The following is a 19,588-nucleotide window of genomic DNA, read 5'->3' as shown; positions in this document are numbered from 1 at the left end:
AATGATTTAATATATTATTAAACAAAATTACACAAAAGAAATCTAATACCCTATAAAATTTAATTAAGTAGAATAATAAAAATGAGGGATTAAGTTTTTAAGGTATAATTTTTAAGATAAGTAAAATATCAAACTAATTATATATCTTATTTTACTTAGAGTATGTTTTTTCTAAACAATTTCTAAAATAGCAGGAATAACAATCCATATAAAAAGACTTAACTAGTTTTGTGATATATATATATATATAACATTTTAAAAAACCTTGGCAAATTCCGGTTTTCCTTCTTCTTCATATTTGTTATTGCGCTTGGGTAAATAATGTATAATTTATATTAAAATTAAAGTTGTAATAGTTCCATGTGTTGGCCAGGTAACTACCGCTTTGACTTTATTATAAAAATAAATTGTGATTTGGGTTTTTCTTTAAAAAAAAAAAAACTATAAGGAATGACAACCACAAAGTTTTACGCAGTTGGTGATTTTTTTAACTAGATGTCTTAGCATTGTAGATAAATTTTTGGGTTGGTTGCTTAATTAATGTATATAAGTGTTGAGAAAAATATACTGTAACATCCCATAATTTCACATTTGGAAAATTCATAATTGATATATTGTAACATTATATTTACGGTAACATCCCGTAATTTCACATTTGGAAAATTCATAATTGATATATTGTAACATTACATTTACGGTAACATCCCGTAATTTGATATCTAAAAATTCATAGTTGATATATGTCTGTACATATTTTAGACTCAGATTTCAACAACAAAATTATAACTTGAGTTCTTCTACTTTATTCTTCTATCTTTCTCTTCATTGGCAGTGAGTCAGACGACATTCCTTCTTCTGCTCCTGTATAACGAATTATACGATCATCGCACATACCCAAACTCAAACACAAACAAGTAGGGTGAGCTAACATGCAACCAATCATTTATAAAACATGCATATTTACTTTGATACACTCAACAAACCTCATAATAATTATGTGAGACCCACTCATACCGTCATACAACAATCGCAACATAGATACTCATCCCACAATACCACAATTACTAATCGACACTCATCCCACAATACTTAATAGACACTCGTTCCACAATACTCAATAGACACTTGTTCCACAATACTCAAGGGACACCCTTTCCACAATACCCAATACACACTTATCCCGATGATATGTTGATGAGTGGTCAACAGGAGGTTACACACTTGTGATGCCTTCTTAGTCCTCAACACTATGTCCAAAACCGGCACATAGACCAGGACCTCCTGCCATCCACAAGGTTAGTCCTCAACACTATGTCCAAAACCGGCACATAGACCAGGAGCTCCTGCCCCTCTCACCACATAATTCGTGCTTCCAAACTTGAGATTGGATGACTATCAAAGTATCAGGATAACCTCCAACTACAGGACCCTCAAAATCAACATATACACGAATATCATAACATTACTGAATCTCTCCACGAGACTCATACCATACTCATATTCCTCAACTCACATTATACCCTTACAAAATCTCCCCATAATACTCATATCATGTTCAGACGCAAAAATTCAAATCCAATATAATAATATACAATCATCACAGAAATCATACCGAATGAATATATCACAAAATAAATTAGGAATACTGAAATATCACCATAAATGGTCACTGGAGAAGAATCAAATGTTCGACGAATCCGACTCACCATAAACGCCAGTACATATGACTAGTAACAACTTACTAGATTGGACCAAGGCTGTTTGTATGATCAGGGATGTACCAACTCCGGTTTTTAAGATTCCTCTATCCTACCATCACAATTATAGTTCATAATTCCATATCTACCACAATAACATGAATCCATCAGACATTTTCATTCCAACGAGATATAATGCATAATAATTTAACAGTACTCAATCTGTACAACAAGATTTAAGTTAAAAACATATCGAGTAGACTTCTAGAAAAGAGAGGTGTGTCATAATGGACAACTTAAGTACCAAGTCTTTCCTTAGCCAAAGTGTTCCTCAACTAGTTTTTAATAAATTTCTTATTTACAGATTCAAAACAACAACATATAATATTAATACCGAAATTCAATATAGATAGATATATAGTAAGCATTAACAGTATTCACACAAAATTTCAAGACATGAATAGTAATAAAACAATATTAAATCATAATATAAAAGCTTAGAAAGGTTAGCTCCCCTACCTCTATTCCAGACTTCTCTTGCTCCGAATTTGTTTTCCCCAAAAACCGTCTAGAGCCTCTACTTCTCTTGCAACTAAATTTTTTTGCCTAACTCTTTCTTTTCTATTTCTCAAGGTTTTTCACTTGATTCTTCCTCTCCTTTGCAAAATAGCCGCCCCTCTCATAGCTATTTATAGTCCAAAAAACTTTACTATTCATCAATTTTTTAATATTATTTATTATTTTAATAATATTTTATTATATTAATATCACCACTTACATAATGGATTCCTCAATAATGCCTTCAAATCTGAATGCTTTCTCCATTATCAACATTTTAAATTTTATTTTACTTTTTTGTTTCTTTAAACAAAATGGTAGAAAAGAGTTTGAACCCATCACCAAAATTTTCTACCAATTAAGCTACCAAAATTTCTTATTTAACTTTTCACACTTTATAAACTTATTATATTTTCCATTGATCACAAATAAATTTATTATTACTAGTAATAAAATTGTTACTATTAAGGTAAATATTTTTCATGGGTGTTACATTCTCCCTAACAACAAAAAATTTTTCGACCTCGAAAATTCTATACTTCAAGAAAAATATATGATAGTACGATATATATATATATATATATATATATATATATATGTGTGTGTGTGTGTGTGTGTGTGTGTGTACTATTTTTTTTTGTTTCAAGTCAATTACAACTTCTAATAGTTAAGTGTTAGTACATAATGATTATGGTAATAAATTTTGATTCTTCAAATAATTATTCACATAAGTCATACTGAGTTATAAATATAAGATGTACTGTATATTACTGTTAACTTCCTTTATGGGTTACCTAGTCAATTCAATTTGTACTAATTATTCTACATACAAATACCATAACATTTTTTTTTCTAAAAAAATATAATAAACACAGCCCTTTCACAAATCAAAATACCATACACAAGAAATTTATCCAATAATTATTCTACATACTAATTATTCATCCTCTCAATCTTTCGTTTTGTTCTTTCTTTCCTTTAAGCTTTCTTTTAATCCATGTTCTTTTGCATTTATGTTCGTCCCTTGTTCTTGTTATACTTGTTTATTTATTTTGTTATTTCACCACTCTCATTTTTTTTATATTGATAAACTAATAATGGGGTATATAAGCTGGAAAACCGTTTGTCAACACCCAACCATAACAATTTTTTTTCTAAAAAAATATAACAAACACAGCCCTTTCACAAATCAAAATCCCATACACAAGAAATTTATCCAATAATTATTCTACATACTAATTATTCATCCTCTCAATCTTTCGTTTTGTTCTTTCTTTCCTTTAAGCTTTCTTTTAATCCATGCTCTTTTGCATTTACGTTCGTCCCTTGTTCTTGTTATACTTGTTTATTTTTTTTGTTATTTCACCACTCTCACTTTTTTTATACTGATAAACTAATAATGGGGTATATAAGCTGGAAAACCGTTTGTCAACATCCAATTTCGTCCGTGTAAGTAAATAAATAAAAATGAAAAAATAAGATAATAATAATTAATGGTGGGTAAAAAGAATAAAATAATAACTTTAATACCAAACACAATATTTTTGAAATGTTAGTTTAATATGGTAATAATTTAAATCAATATTATGCTAATAATTATAAACAATAATTAAAATAGTATATTGATATAATTTCCTGCGTCAGTTGCTTTTAAAGAGGAAAATAAGATTTTTAAAAAATGGACAAATTTTCTGACAATAATGATAATCATTGTTTTGAATATTATTTTCTGGCAACGAAGATCATTTCTTTCCCTTTTTGTTCATTGTCAATTATTTCACAATTAAGGGCAAAATTATCATAATATTACAATGTGTATATATAAATACACACTCTGCCATAGAAAAGGGAAAAAAAAAAGAGAAGGAGAAACATGCAGAAATAATAAAAAGAGAGAAAGAGAGTATAGAGAAGAATAGGTTTTCACCCATAAGGGTTATGTCAATGACAATCATCAAACAAGAAATACGAGAGTACTGAAAGCTAAAAACGTATGTCACCCCTACACCATTCTTTTTCTTTTTTTATTGTACTCTGAAGTATTTCCTAAAGGTACTATTTTTCCTACACACAAATAATGTTTTTTTAAATCATAATTTTTTTTATAAGTATGTGTCGGCTTATGACCAGTTTCTTTCTTTTTCCACCTTTCTTAAAAAATAAAAAAATACGAGATCTTAAAAACCAAAAAAAATGTCAATCTTGTTAAATCAAATCTTTGTTGGGTTCGCTTTTCAAAAATTTAAATCAATCTATAATAATTTTTAAAACAAACTCACAAACCTTTTTCTACATAAAGAACTATGTGATCCCTGATTGTCCATTATAAATGGATGTACGTAGGACCAAGGTCAATTCTTGTCGGGTTCATAAAACAAAATTAAACATTTTGAAAATCCACGTCAACTTTATACATTTAATTAAAGGTAATGCCTTTGGGCAAGCGCGATAGGGTGCTAATACCTTCCTTACGCATAACCGATTCCCGAACCTGAAAATCTCTTTTCGTAGACCATGTCTTATTTTATGGTTTTCCATAGTTTTTTTATAATAAATTACGGTGGCGACTTCCAAAACCTTTTTCTCAAACCTGTTTGTTTTTTCGGGTCGCCGTCCTATCACGATCCCGGTTGCGACAGATGGGGACTCCACTGGGGACGTTAGATAATCATGCCTTCTTAACTAAATGTGAAAAATTGATGTGGTTTTTCTTTATTTTATTTTATTTCAATTTTTCCCTTTATTTATATATGTTTGTCTTTATTTATTTTTGTAATTTATTTATATTCTTTTCTATTATTATTATTATTGTGCATATCATGAGTGGGACCCTATACCCGGGTTTGAGTGCAACATAGAATTAGAGGGGTTGCGTAGCGGTGTCACATCTGGACTACTTCCAGTTTGGCTATCGTGAGAATCTCAGCCAGTGTTTGTTCTCTTCACATGTAATTTCACACTTAGTTGCATCTCAATTGTTGTGGAAAATGCTGTGAAAAGGACCATAGCTCTGGTGGCCTTGATTTTAGGTTTAGGAAGCCATCCTTGTGAGATTGCATACAATGTTTAGACCTTAAGACATTGGACCTACCTTAAAAGCATAAAAAAAACATGTTGTCTTTTAATCATTATTTGGCATAAACATCTTCATACATTATATGCGTTAGCAATTTTCATCATTTTTCCTTCATTTTCTTTATATATAACAATAAATGTATCATGTTTTTATTTAAATAAAAAAAAGCAAAAACGAAAATTTCATGCTTTAATGAATAAATAATTAAGGCAAAATAAAAACCATTTAGTCTAATAAATAAATAGAATAAACTTATAAAACTTTCATCATTTTCAATTTCTATCATAACGATATTAAGGACTTGTGATTTCTGTCTATTTTTAGCATGCCTCATTTTTGCATTTTCGCATATTTAGTTTTCATCTAATTCAAATTAATAAAAAAAGTATAAGGTTAAATGAAAAACAACGGCGGGACTTCCACGACATGCTTATAGAATCGAGCGAACTCTGAGGCTATGGAAGTTTGGGAAGACGAACGTGAAGCTGTAAAGGCCGATATTAGCCAACTAAAAGATCAAGTCGGTTAAATCTTGGAGGCTTTGAAAACCATGAAGAGTGCAGGAGAGACTTCTTCTGTAAAGGCCGAGGATAATGCTCACCCTCCAATACATAATGCTGTAGGCACACAATTCACGTTTCCAATGTATGGTTTGCCACCAGGTTACACACCACCCATTAGAGATCATTAAGAGGCAAAGCACACTTCTTTGGCATTTCCCATAACAAATGGTTTACTTCTTATTAGTACTCAAGGGCCTATCCTCACGACAGAGACGAAGATGAATGAAACGTCCAAGTCTCCTCACACAGTTGTTGTACATGATGTTTCGACTAAGGCCACCATACACACAAACACAGAAGAAGAGAAAAGTAAACTTGAAGTACTGGAAGACAGGCTAAAAGCCATAGAGGGGTTTGAAGGTTACGGGTTTGGTGACGTGGGAAGGTTGAGTTTGGCTCCAGGAGTGACCATTCCACACAAGTTTAAGGTGCCATAATTTGAAAAGTACAAGGGAGACACATGCCCTAAGAATCATTTGACTATGTATTGTCGAAAAATGGCTGCTTACGCTCATGACGACAAATTACTTATCCATCTCTTTCAAGATAGTTTGGCTGAAGCGACATTGAGTTGGTATACACATTTGAATTCCTCGCATATTCATTCTTGGGCAGATTTGGCAGATTCCTTTGTAAGGCAGTACAAATACAACATGCATGTTGCACCAGACAGGTTACAATTACACCACATGGCAAAGAAAGAAGAGGAGTCTTTTAAGGAGTACGCGCAACGATGGAGAGAATTGGCAGCGTAGGTTAAGCCACCTCTATACAACAAAGAGATGGTTGCAATGTTTGTGAGTACACTACAACCACCTTTTTATGAGCATATGATTGGAAATGTGACTTCCAATTTCGCTGATATTATCATCATAGGTGAAAGAATCGAGATCGGGCTGAAGAATGGGAAAATTACATCTCAAGCCACCACTCCAAAAAAATCCATTTTTGATCCGGAAAAAGAGAAAGAAGGGGGAGTACATGCAACATCAACAATACCCATACGGGAAGGTCATGCGCCCACTCATGTTTATCAACCAAGTCTGAGTTACCATCCTTATGTGAACAATACAGTGTCTGGTCCCCAAACAATATCTCAACCGCCAGGATATTATCAACCACAACAGGCTTCAAATAATGCCTGGGGCACTAGAGCCAACTTGGGTTCCGACCATAACGTTGACCAAAGGGCTCATCCTAGGAGGAACCTAGAGAAAAATTTCACTCCCATTCCTATGACATATACGAAACTGTTACCCCATCTCCTTAAGAAACGTCTGGCCAGTGTTCATCTCACAAAACCCTTATGACCTCCATACTCCAAAAGTTTTGATGCAAATGTGAGATGTGAGTTTCACGGGGGAAGCATTGGGCATTCAACGAAAAAGTGCACGTCCCTTAAATTCAAAGTACAATCGCTAATTGGTGCAGGATGGTTGAAGTTTCAGTGAGATAAGCCTAGTATTGAGGTCAACCCCCTTGCCGAACATGAAAACGCTTCAACAAATGCCATCGAGGTTGGACGACACAAACTAGTAAACAATGTAAGTGAAATTCGAAGTTCTAAATGGTTTGTTTTTGAAAATCTGGTAAAATTGGGTTTGCTAAGGAGCAAAGGTGACCCTAAGAAGGCATGTGGAGTACATCCAGGAGCCGAGCATTTCATTAAGGAGTGTACCAAGTTTAGAAGCATTCTCCAAGATCTGATCGACAAAAATTTCCTACAAATATACCACAAGGATAAAGAAGAAGATGTATTTGCAAACCCAAGGGCTGAAAGATAAAGAATTTGTCTGTGATGCTTATTGAAATGTAATCGTTTTTAATTAACCTCACTGCTTTGCCTAGAGCCTTGGGGTTCGTGCATTACGGGTTGACACTTTCTTTTGCATTTGCTTTAACACTAAATCATGTTTGTTTTGTTTTTTCATCATCTCGTGTCTTAAATTTTTTTTAACTCAAATAATATGGATATGACAATGAATGTTTTGAAAACAATAATGTTGATTTTCTTAATTTGGAGCACCCTATCAATAACATGGAAGATGATTATGATTGACCCATAACCCTCTCCAGTGTTAATGAGATTTGTGAAGTAAGATTCTAAAGAAATAAAACCCCATTAAGGAGAGGTTGAAATCTTTAATATAGGAGAAGAAAGCGAGAGATAAGAGGTAAAGGTCAGCACTAGCATGAGGAAAGAGTTCAACACGGGTTACTATTCAAGCTAGAATGTCTTCAGAATCAATGATGAAGTACGAAAGTAGTTCGATGCGAGATTCTTAGCCGGGGCAAAATACTCGCAATGGGTGGCAAGTATCGTGTCGAAGAAGGATGATAATGAGCAAATGTGTGTCGATTATTGTGATTTAAAGATAATTTCTCATCACCGCAAACCTGAACAATCAAACTGCACATCGTCGCCCATAATTGAATGGGGCAGTCAAGGCGGTTAATAAAAAATATCAAGAGGCTTGTACCTTCGATTTACTCGGTTACTACACATCGGTACGCATGTCGACTGGGGCAACACCTTTTTCTTTGGTATATGGAACAAAAGCAGTACTACACTTCGAGGTAGAAATCCCATCCGTACAAGTGTTAGTGGAAACCAGTTAGAAGAAGCAGATTGAGTTCAAACCCGGTTTGATCAACTCAATCTCATTGAGAAAAAAAGATTGACCGCAACATGCCATGGGCAACTATACCAGCAAAGGGAATTCCAGGAAGGCGAATTGGTCCTAAAAAAGATTTTTCCAATACCAAAGGATCATAGGGGCAAGTGGACTCCAAATTATGAAGGCCCGTATGTGGTAAAGAAGACTTTTGGTGGTGGTGCACTTATTCTCACCAGAATGGATGGAGAGGGGATGCCTTTGCTAGTTAATTCTGGCGTAGTCAAAAAAAATTTCTATTGATTCCATGATAGGAATGCTTTTAAAGAGGAATTGACAATATTATATTGTTTTATTCAATAAATCTTTTTTCATCTCTTTCATAAGGTCGATCTTAACTTTCAAAATGCCTCCCGAAAATAATAAGCATCACAGGCAGATTCACTGGGTGCAAGTGTATTCTTAAAGGATGTCGTGGAATTAAAACAAAATGGGAAGTATTTGGGTCTAACATGAATTTTCACCCATACATTCATGCATTCACCATAGTGTAGGCATCATCATAGGAAAAGCATGGCACACCATGCATCACCAACATTCAACAAGAATTCGTGAATTCGATAGAATACAGTTCAAGGAAAATACATCAGTGACAAAATTCAGAATTTAAAAAAAAAGAACAAAAGCAAAAAAAATATATTTTTTCCGAGATTGTCAAAGCCCAGTTTTCATCCTGACACCTAAGCCTAGTTTTCATCTTGGCACCTAAGACCAGTTTTCATCCTAGCACCTAAGCCCAGTTTTCATCCTGACACCTAAGCCTAGTTTTCGTCCTGGCACCTAAGCCCAATTTTCATCCTGGCACCTAAGCTCAGTTTTCATCGTGGCACCAAAGCCCAGTTTTCATCCTGACACCCAAAAAAAATTATACGAGGTTCGTGCACCTCACTATCAAATTTTACGAGATTCGTGCACCTCTCCATCAAATTTTATGAGGTTTGTGCACCTCTCCATTAAGTTTTACGAGGTTCGTGCGCCTCACAATTAAGTTATACGAGGTTCGTGCGCCTCACTATCAAATTTTACGAGATTTGTGCACCTCTCCATCAAATTTTATGAGGTTCGTGCGCCTCTCCATTAAGTTTTACGAGGTTCGTGCGCCTCACAATTAAGTTATACGAGGTTCGTGCACTTGTCCATCAAATTTTACGAGGTTCGTGCGCCTCACCATCAAGTTATACGAGGTTCGTGCGCCTCACCTTCAACAATTACGAGGTTCGTGCACCTCACCAGCAAATTTTACGAACAAAGTTCATAGGGTCTTCAGCAAGGTCCACAAGGTTGCTACAAGTTGTACCAGGTACGCTTTGAGGTAATCTCTTTCCTTTTCCTTGAACCCAAACGAAATTAGTGTCTTTATCTTTATTTAGCTTTTACTAGGATAACACCAAAACTCTAAGGTTCATGTTATCTAGCAAAATCTAAATAAAGAGGGGCAGTTGTCAACACCCAATTTTGCCCGGGTAAGTAAATAAATAAAAATAAAAAAATAAGAGAATAATAATTAAGGGTGGGTAAAAAGAATAAAATAATAACTTTAATACCCAACACAGTATTTTTGAACTGTTAGTTTAATATGGTAATAATTTGAATCAATATTATGCTAATAATTATAAACAATAATTAAAATAGTATATTCACAATTAAGGGCAAGATTATCATAATATTACAATGTGTGTATATAAATACGCACTATACCATAGAAAAGGAGAAGAAAAAAAAAAGAGAAGGAGAAACATGCAGAAATAATAAAAAGAGAAAAAGAGAGTATAGAGAGAAATAGGTTCTCACCCATAAGGGTTCTGTCAATGACAATCATCAAAGAAGAAATACGAGAGCACTGAAAGCTAAAAAGGTATGCCACCTCTACACCATTCTCTTTTTTACTGTACTCTGAAGTTTTCCTAAAGGTACTATTTTCCTACACACAAATAATGTTTTTTTAAATCATAATTTTTTTTATAAGTATGTGTCGGCTTATGGCCAATTTCTTTCTTTTTCCAACCATTCTTAAATAATAAAAAAATAGGAGATCTTTAAAACCAAAAAAAAAGTCAATCTTGTTAAATCAAATCTTTGTTGGGTTCGCTTTTAAAAAATTTAAATCAATCTATAATAATTTTTAAAACAAACTCATAAACCTTTTTCTACATAAAGAACCACGTGATCCCTGATTGTCCATTATAAATGGATGTACGTAGGACCAAGGTCAATTCTTGTTCGGTTCATAAAACAAATTTTTTTTAATAACTTCTTATTTTTTTAGGGAAAATTAAACATTTTGAAAAACCACGTCAACTTTATACATTTAATTAAAGGTACTGTCTTTGGGCATGCGCAATAGGGTGCTAATACCTTCCTTACACGTAACCGATTCCCGTACCTAAAAATCTCTTTTCGTAGGCCATGTCTTATTTTATGGTTTTCCATAATAAATTATGGTGGCGACTTCCAAAACCTTTTTCTCAAACCCGTTTGTTTTTTAGGCTCGTCGTCCCGTCATGATCCCGGTTGCGACACCGTTGTTAACCTCCCTTCATTTGAAGGTATGATGGGTAGAACAATGCTACGAACCCTAAAAATTAATTTAACTTAAACAAATCATGAATATGAACTTTTTGGACTTAGATCTAGTAAGATGCTTTGCGAGGACGGGAGAATACATCTAGACTGGACTTGTGGACAACATTGAGTTAAAAGAAAACTAATTGTATCAGCCCTCTTTGACACAAACATAATATTCCTTCAGTTTTGCCTCTTAGAAAAATGAACAAAAATTTAAGAAATTTGGAATTTCAAGACAAGCTGGGATATAAACGATGGAGTCGTACTAAAGAACAAGTTGCTCTGCTAGAGGCCCTTTTTGCATTTGGGATATGAAATCCAAATAGGGAGCTAGTGCACGAGATTGCAACGAGACTTAAAGTTTATGGGGAAATTGGAGAGTATAGCGTTTATTGTTGGTTTCAAAATTATGGGTATCGTGAAAAGCAACGATGCTGAAGCAAAGCACCGCCACCACATCTTACTCTCCCCTGCCCCTCTTGCCACCTTTTATGAGTGGTAAGATATGTTGTATATTTTTTTTTACCTTAACATTTCTAATTTTATTTATTTGGAGATCTTTCATGGATAGCGTTATCGATTCCAGATCGGGTGACATTGGATCTTTTTTCAATCCCTCCCGTTCCTGAAAAAAAGAGATTTCTCCTCCCCTACAGTTCCAGGTGAAGGCTCCTTCCGTTGAGCTTTCCTTACGATTTCCTTCTGCCGAAGAATAGTCTCCTCAAGGAGCTACAATTGTCTTTATGTATTTTTTTTATTACTATGGACTGTAATCCTTAACGATCACTTGTGACCGACTCTTAAACATCTTTATTATTATTATTATTATTATTATTAGTATTATATATTTATTTATAGACTTAAATCTAACGTAAACTAGCTAACCATCTTCTTTTTTTTGTTTAAAGTTGATTCCTTGATTCACGGTAAGGTAACTTTGCGTCCTTACTGTCAAATCTGTCGGTTTGTTTTTATCTAGCAGCATTAATTTGTTTATTTCTTTTATTTAAGTAGTGTAAGATAGATTTTATTTATCTCAAGGGTAAGACCATCTTCGGTGTAATGGTTAAGACATTTGGTTTTTCAATATCTCTACTCATATTGGTGTATCTTCCTCAATAATTCTATTCAATCTTCCTTCCTCGGTCCATACTAAGGTAAAATTGGACACTTGAAGAGTTGTATTGATTTTGGGTATTTACAAGACTCAAGCCAGAAGTGAAATTTTCAAAGTCTTAGGAAGGAAAATCTCTTATTGTAAATTTTTACTCTAATGATGAAATTAATCAAATCTTATGTTTTTCCTTGATTCATTCAGTTTAATCATATCCTTCTTACCTATATATATATATATATATATATATATATATATATATATATATATATATATATATATATATATATATATATATATATATATCTATGTGTGTGTGTGTCTAACCTGTTTAACGTGCAATGCTAGTTATTAATTAATTCACTTAACTGGTATCTACACTTATAATATTAAGACCTATTCTAATATAATTTAGTACACTATCCAGCAGTACCTTACGTTTATAACTCCTAATCCTATCATGTATCCACACCATAAAATTTATAAATTCAACAAATCAATGACAAGTAATAGTTGAGACTGCATCAAACATGTTTATAGAATTGAAGTTCACGCAAAACAACCATGAATCGCTACACCGATACCATAAAACATTGACAAGTAGTATTTGTTCATCATGTGAATTATTAAATCATGATCACCCCTATACTAGACATAATGTATGTAAACACAGACTAATAACCAAAGATAATATCATGTGGAAATCAATAGGAAAAGATTGACTTCATTTACCTAATTCGTTTATAATTCATTTAAATAAACAGTCAAACATATACGCATCGTAATGCCAAGTAATTAATTTCAACTTGCTCATTCGATACACGTACTAGAAACTATATGAGTTCACTCCCCAAAGTCCTTGCCAATCTAGGCATATTAGAGGTTTCACAGTTAGGTTGGGTGCGTGTCATTTATCTATTCACACAGAGAATTATTATCAGTATGATTCATAATGAGTCCGTAGGATAAATTCACTTCTGACACCATTGATATACAGAACCAATCTGATTCCTTAAACCTTGCTACACCAATGCTTACCCAAGCCTCCTCTTATTCTAGCCTTTGAACTCAACTCTTCGTAAGATATCTGATCTCCTGATTTTGTTCTGGAAAACTTCTTCACACAAAACATTACACCAACATCTTCACCCCTCCTTTGAAACCTAAATTCTGGTCTTATATCTCCTTATCTTCGAGGCAAGAATTTGCGTCAAAGGCTTTAACCATTTCTAATGAAGGTATACATAACAAGTTGTCCTTGAATATTCATCCCTCTACCACTATAGAGCACAGTACACTACCACAAAGGCAAGAAGAAGACAAAGATTTCTAAATAAAACCACACTTGAACCACAACTCTATCTTTCCCCAAACCTTCAGAATTAAGAATGGAAAATCATCTCTGGTAAAAGTCATGAGTGTGCACCCTCATTACTCCTATTAAGACGTTTTTTGTTCTCAAAACCTCTAGGTAGACACAATACTCTACTATCTAGACTTGGAGGAAATGATAAATTATACCATTTAGACTCAATTCTTCATAGAGGAGACACGACAGACCCACAACACACAGGTCATCCTAAGGACGAACTGCTCTAATACCAAAGTAACATCCCATAATCTCACACTTGAAAATTCATAATTGATATATTGTAACATTACATTTACGGTAACATCCCGTAATCTCACACTTAAAAATTCATAGTCCCATAATCTCACACTTGAAAATTCATAATTGATATATTGTAACATTACATTTACGGTAACATCCTGTAATCTCACACTTAAAAATTCATAGTTGATATATGTCTATACATATTTTAGACTCAGATTTCAACTACAAAATTATAGCTTGAGTTCTTCTACTTTATTCTTCTATCTTTCTCTTCATTGGCAGTGAGTCATACGACATTTCTTCATCTGCTCCCGTATAACGAATTATACGATCACCGCACATTCCCAAACACAAACACAAACAAGTAGGGTGAGCTAACATGCAACCAATCATTTATAAAACATGCATATTTACTTTGATGCACTCAACAAACCTCATATAATAATTATATGATACACACTCATACCATCATACAACAATCGCATCATAGATACTCATTCCACAATACCACAATTACTAATCGACACTCATCCCACAATACTTAATATACACTCATTCCACAATACTCAATAGACACTCGTTCCATAATACTCAAGGGACACCCTTTCCACAATACCCAATAGACACTTATCCCGATGATATGTTGATGAGCGGTCAACGGAAGGTTACGCACTTGTGATGCCTTCTTAGTCCTCAACACTATGTCCAAAACGGGCACATAGACCAGGACCTCTTGCCCCTCTCACCACATAATTCATCCTTCTCAACTTGAGACTGGATGGCTATTAGAGTATCAGGATAACCTCCAAGTACAGGACCCTCAAAATCAACATATACACGAATATCATAACATTACTGAATCTCTCCACGAGACTCATACCATACTCATATTCCTCAACTCACATTATACCCTTACAAAATCTCCCCATAATACTCATATCATGTTCAGACGCATAAATTCAAACCCAATATAATAATATACAATCATCACAAAAATCATACAAAATGAATATATCACAAAAATAAATTAGGAATACTAAAATATCACCATAAATGGTCATCGGAGAAGAATCAAATGTTTGACGAATCAAACTCACCATAAACGCCAGTATATATGACTAGTCACAACTGACTGGATTTGACCAGGGCTGCTCTATGATCAGGGATGTACCAACTCCGGTTTTTAAGATTCCTCTATCCTACCATCACAATTATAATTCCACTACAAGAAAAATCGCGATTATATACGGCCAAAATCCATATATAATGTCCAAAATCCGTATAAAAAATCGTATTATATACGGATTATATACGGCCAAAAATCCGTATATAAAAAGACTGTAGATAACATTATATACGGATTATCCGTATATAAGTTACATACGGATAATCCGTATATAAGTTATGTACGGATAATCCGTATATAAGTTACATACGGATAATCCGTATGTAAGTTACATACGGATAATCCGTATATAACTTACATACGGATAATCCGTATATAACTTACATACGGATAATCCGTAGATAACTTACATACGGATAATCCGTACATAACTTACATACAGATTATCCGTATATAAGTTACATACGGATAATCCGTATGTAACCTATATACGGATGATCCGTACATAACCTATATACGGTTAAACATATTAATTCACTTGAATAGCATACTACTCATTCAAACAGACAATTTACAAGACCTGCCCATACCACACAGACAATTCACAAGAGCTGCACATTATATCCATTCACAAATTTGACAAATAAAATAAGTCTTAAGACCTACAAACAAGCATTTGACATTAATCATAATAAGAAAGTTTACATAATTGTTAATTATAATAAGTTCAAATAAGATGAAATAAGTTATTGAGGAAATAAGTTTGAGTCATAGATGCCCTACTTCTAAAAACATAACTAGTAATCTCCATAAACATTATCATCTTGTGGTTGATCTGTTGGTTGCTGTGGTTGCTGTGGTTGATCTGTTGGTTGCTGTGGTTGTTGTGGTTGTTGTGGTTGTTGTGGTTGAACATTAGTTTGTGGCTGATTTTGGGATTGAAAAAATTGTTGTGCAATTGCGACTACAGGAGGCGGAAGGTACTGCATTATGACGCCAATAAAGCCTTGCAATTGAGAGTTCATCTGTCGAAGTTGGTCATCGTGGGTTGATACTCGTGTGTGGAGGTTAGAAATGTCGTCTGCCATCGGTTGCTGAGAAGAAGATGCCTGTGTCTGTTGTATGTAACTATCAACACAGTCATCTTGAGCACTGACATTTCCGATGCCGTATACGCGTCCCTTGTACCTTCCACTAGCAACGTCCAACCAACATTGGTTCCTCAATCTTTCCTCATCTGCAGGGTCTAGGGGAGAACATGCTGAAGCACCAACAGATGCTGTCTCAGATCTTATTTGAGAAAATTTTGCTTCAAACTCTTCCTGTTAAATGAATACATGATTATCGTTAAATAGATAAACCTAAGAATTACAACCTAATAAAGAATATAATGGAGTTAGTAGAAACTAACATGTGTCCGCCTAGACCTTTCATCGACAAATTGTCCTGTTGATGCTCGAATATGTGTCTGTTGAAATATTTCATCAACATGCACTGACCGACCAAGCTCCTGTGACTGAAAGCAAAGAAGATGTAAGTTTTTAACATGAAATATTTGTAAAGTTTATGACTAGAAATGTAAAAATAAATTTATATGTACCAGACGAATTGCATGCTCATGCACGCTAATGGATCCCCCAGTGTGCAAACAACCACCCTTATCAGATGTCCTGTTCTTTTTGGCCGTTTCACATTTTTGTCTATAAAGTGGCATGTTCCACTTCTCCAAAAGACCATTCCAAACAATATCCCCCATCCAATTAGGTTTTTTTCCTTCTGTTCTAGCCTTTTTAAACATCTCAGATAATCTATGAGATGCTTTGGTGTGGAAATTTTTTTTCACCTTTTCTTCATGGTTAGACCTCCATGAAACCTTCCTCTGTTGACAACAAAGATTAATATTGGATAAGATAATTGAGGACCTTAACATTTAAAATTAATTGTAGTACATAATGTAAATAAACACAAGTGTACCCTAAAACGCTCAAAGAAAACATCTCTTTGTGTCTGAGGTATATTTCCCCATGTCACCCATGTCTCATCAAACTGTTGCTTGATGGTGGCTGTGATTGCTTTGGATGCTGTTTTTGTTGGATAAAACCTATACCAAAATAAAAGTCAAATATTAGAATAATACAGTATATGCTTGGAACATTAAATTGATGTTTTCTTACCCTCCTCCAATAGGTGTAATGATTGGACGATTGTTGGAAACATCTTCGAAGTCATTGGCTGCTGAACTTGAATGTGGAGGGTTATCCCCTATAGGAGGTGGTGATGGCATATTTGTGGGAGTTGTTGGGTTAGAACCAACATGGGGGGAGGGTGATCTCCATTGATCAGCAACAAATTATTGTGGACTAGGTGTGAAGGCAGGAACTTCCAATGAAGGTGGAATTGATGGTGCAGTAGGTGTCAAACCAGGAACTTGTAATGGTGGTGGAACAAATCTAGCAGTGGAGGTAGAGGTAGGTGTAGATGGTTGACTACTTGAAGCATTTACATTATTGAAACGATTTAACAACTTCACCATATAAGATTTCTTCTTGCCCTTCTCCTTATCTGATTTTGCTAAAGGTGGAATAGGAGGGTCACAACCATCTGATGCCATATTCTTGAACAAAAAACAAAATTGTTAGGTCAATATATTTTTACAATTGAATGGAAAGGAAAAGTAAGAAAAGAACATGATGATGATGTTCTTGTTTGCCAATACTACACATCGAAGCAAAAGATAAGAATGCAAAACTTTAATCTACACAATACTACACATTGAGTGCAGGAAAATTCTGTAAATATTCTAGGACATTTTGAAGAAATTTTGTTTGCACACTGTGTTATTTACTTGGAAGGAGCTGCACTGTGTTGATTTAATTTGTGTGTTGAAATGGAAAATTTGATTTGGAACTCTTACACACTTCACGGCCAAGAGAAGTCCAAGGAAGTGCTGACTTTTATTTGCAGTGTTAGTAAGGGAAGTGAGCCACACTTATTGAAAATACACGTTGGGAAGTTATTCCCCTTGCCATGTCACGCATTCTGCAAAGAATAATGGAAGCATTGTTTTGGTTTTTAACATGTCCCGGTAGGAGTAGCTTGGAGGGACCTTATGGCTTTGACACTTTAGCAATTGAAGAAAGAAGGATGCCATCTTCTAAGAGAGAGGAATTCTCGGTCTTATTTGGCTAAAGATACACTAAAGAAAAGAAACACAAGGGACTACCACTAAAGCTCATGGAAAGGGTTTCATGCAACTCCTTTCTTTCTTTCAGAATTTTGTAAAAAGCATTTGAACCAATTGAGGGGACCACATTCCAAATGGTGGTCACGGTTTTCTGTGCAATAAACAATTCAATTTGGCAAATTTAAGGGAAGTGGAAGAAAGGGACCACCATGTTGTTCACGTAAGAGAAGCTCCAAATGAAAGAGCTGAATTTATTGAACGGTTCCCACACTTTTGAAAGGCTTATCACACTTTTTGGTTTCAATTAGTCTGAGAAAGCATAGACTCAGAAGTACTACTTATTGGAAGCTCAAGATTATTTTTTGAAGAATAGCAGTAGCTAATATCCAAGGAAATGGAATGATGGTTGTAGCAAGAACAAGGTGAAGCATCCATTAAGAGAGTGTCCAACCATTGGAAGAAAAGAGAAGCCATGGATGAATGGAAAGGAGAAGGCACGTTGATGACAGCACACATAGCCACCTTCACGATCAGCAGGGAGAAGAAGTGATTCAAAAGCTGGAATGGTGCTACCATGAGTTGAAATAGAAGGTGTCACGGCCTTGTTGGAAGAAGACTCACGGCCTGCACCACAAAGCAAGCAAGCAAAGAAGTAAAGCTCCACGGTCTTGGTCCAGTTGAAGCTACAACGTGCAAAGTGGAGATGAGGAGAAGAAGTTGCTGTAACGAAAGTTGATGAAGCAGCATGAAGGGTGTGCTACGGTTGATTGGAGAAGAGGATGGTGTCATGATTGAAGAGGAGGCCACGGTTGAAGCAAAATTCAGAAGAGGAAGAAGAGTGCAAACAAATTGAAGAAGAAGACAAGTGAGGGCCCCCACCTATTTTCCTACGTCCAAGGAATGGAAGAAAGTCTTCAAAGCTAGCTATTGAGACAAAAACGCAAAGTCTGCAACCTAGCAACCTAGGGGGTAGAGGACAAAACCTAACCGAAAACATGGAGGCATGAAGACTACCTACGGAGAATTTTTCTCCAGAGAAGTGGCTATAAATGAAGCAGGAGCAGAGACGAAAATTCAGCAGATTTTAGAAGTACATTTTAGTTAGTTAGTTTAGGATAGCAGACAGTCTGGGAAGAGGCTCTCGCCTCTTCCTCTTTGTTTCCCATTTTAAAACATTAAAATAATGTAGTGTTTTATTTCTGAAAGCATGTAATCTGTCACAGCAAATTGGCGCAGTTTGATCGGTTTGATTTTTATTCAGTGAGTAGTCAAACACAAAGGGTATCGAAATAACATGGAAATTGAAATTACATAAATGATTTCATCTCTTCTTCTTTCTCCCCTCTAAAAGTATGGGTTTATGATCCCCCATGGGTACACCAACACATCGTAACTCTATTCACTACTAGAACTGT

At 34.7% G+C, this 19,588-nt stretch overlaps 1 protein-coding gene across 1 annotated transcript; it reads right to left on the bottom strand.

Annotated features, from left to right (window-relative positions):
- Positions 1-15,786: 15,786 nt before the first annotated feature.
- Positions 15,787-16,745, bottom strand: LOC148199497 (uncharacterized). The gene is made up of 3 exons (XM_088113198.1): positions 16,590-16,745; positions 16,401-16,505; positions 15,787-16,311 (listed from the first exon to the last, which is right to left on the bottom strand). Exons 1-3 carry the CDS (start codon positions 16,743-16,745, stop codon positions 15,787-15,789), a joined length of 786 nt encoding a protein of 261 aa, XP_087969324.1.
- Between the last annotated feature and the right edge of the window lie 2,843 nt (positions 16,746-19,588).

Source organism: Vigna umbellata, chromosome 4, assembly GCF_029865625.1.
Source record: "Vigna umbellata cultivar VRB3 chromosome 4, Vumbellata_1.0, whole genome shotgun sequence".
Taxonomy (NCBI): domain Eukaryota; kingdom Viridiplantae; phylum Streptophyta; class Magnoliopsida; order Fabales; family Fabaceae; genus Vigna; species Vigna umbellata.
This window is presented reverse-complemented; position numbering and strand designations above follow the sequence as displayed.

Coding starts and splice junctions, on each gene's coding strand:
- LOC148199497 (XM_088113198.1), bottom strand. CDS start 16,745: ATGGGGGATATTGTTTGGAATGGTCTTTTGGAGAAGTGGAACATGCCA. Junction 16,506..16,589: donor ATGAGCATGCAATTCGTCTG/GTACATATAAAT, acceptor CTTTGCTTTCAG/TCACAGGAGCTTGGTCGGTC. Junction 16,312..16,400: donor AAAGGTCTAGGCGGACACAT/GTTAGTTTCTAC, acceptor TTCATTTAACAG/GAAGAGTTTGAAGCAAAATT.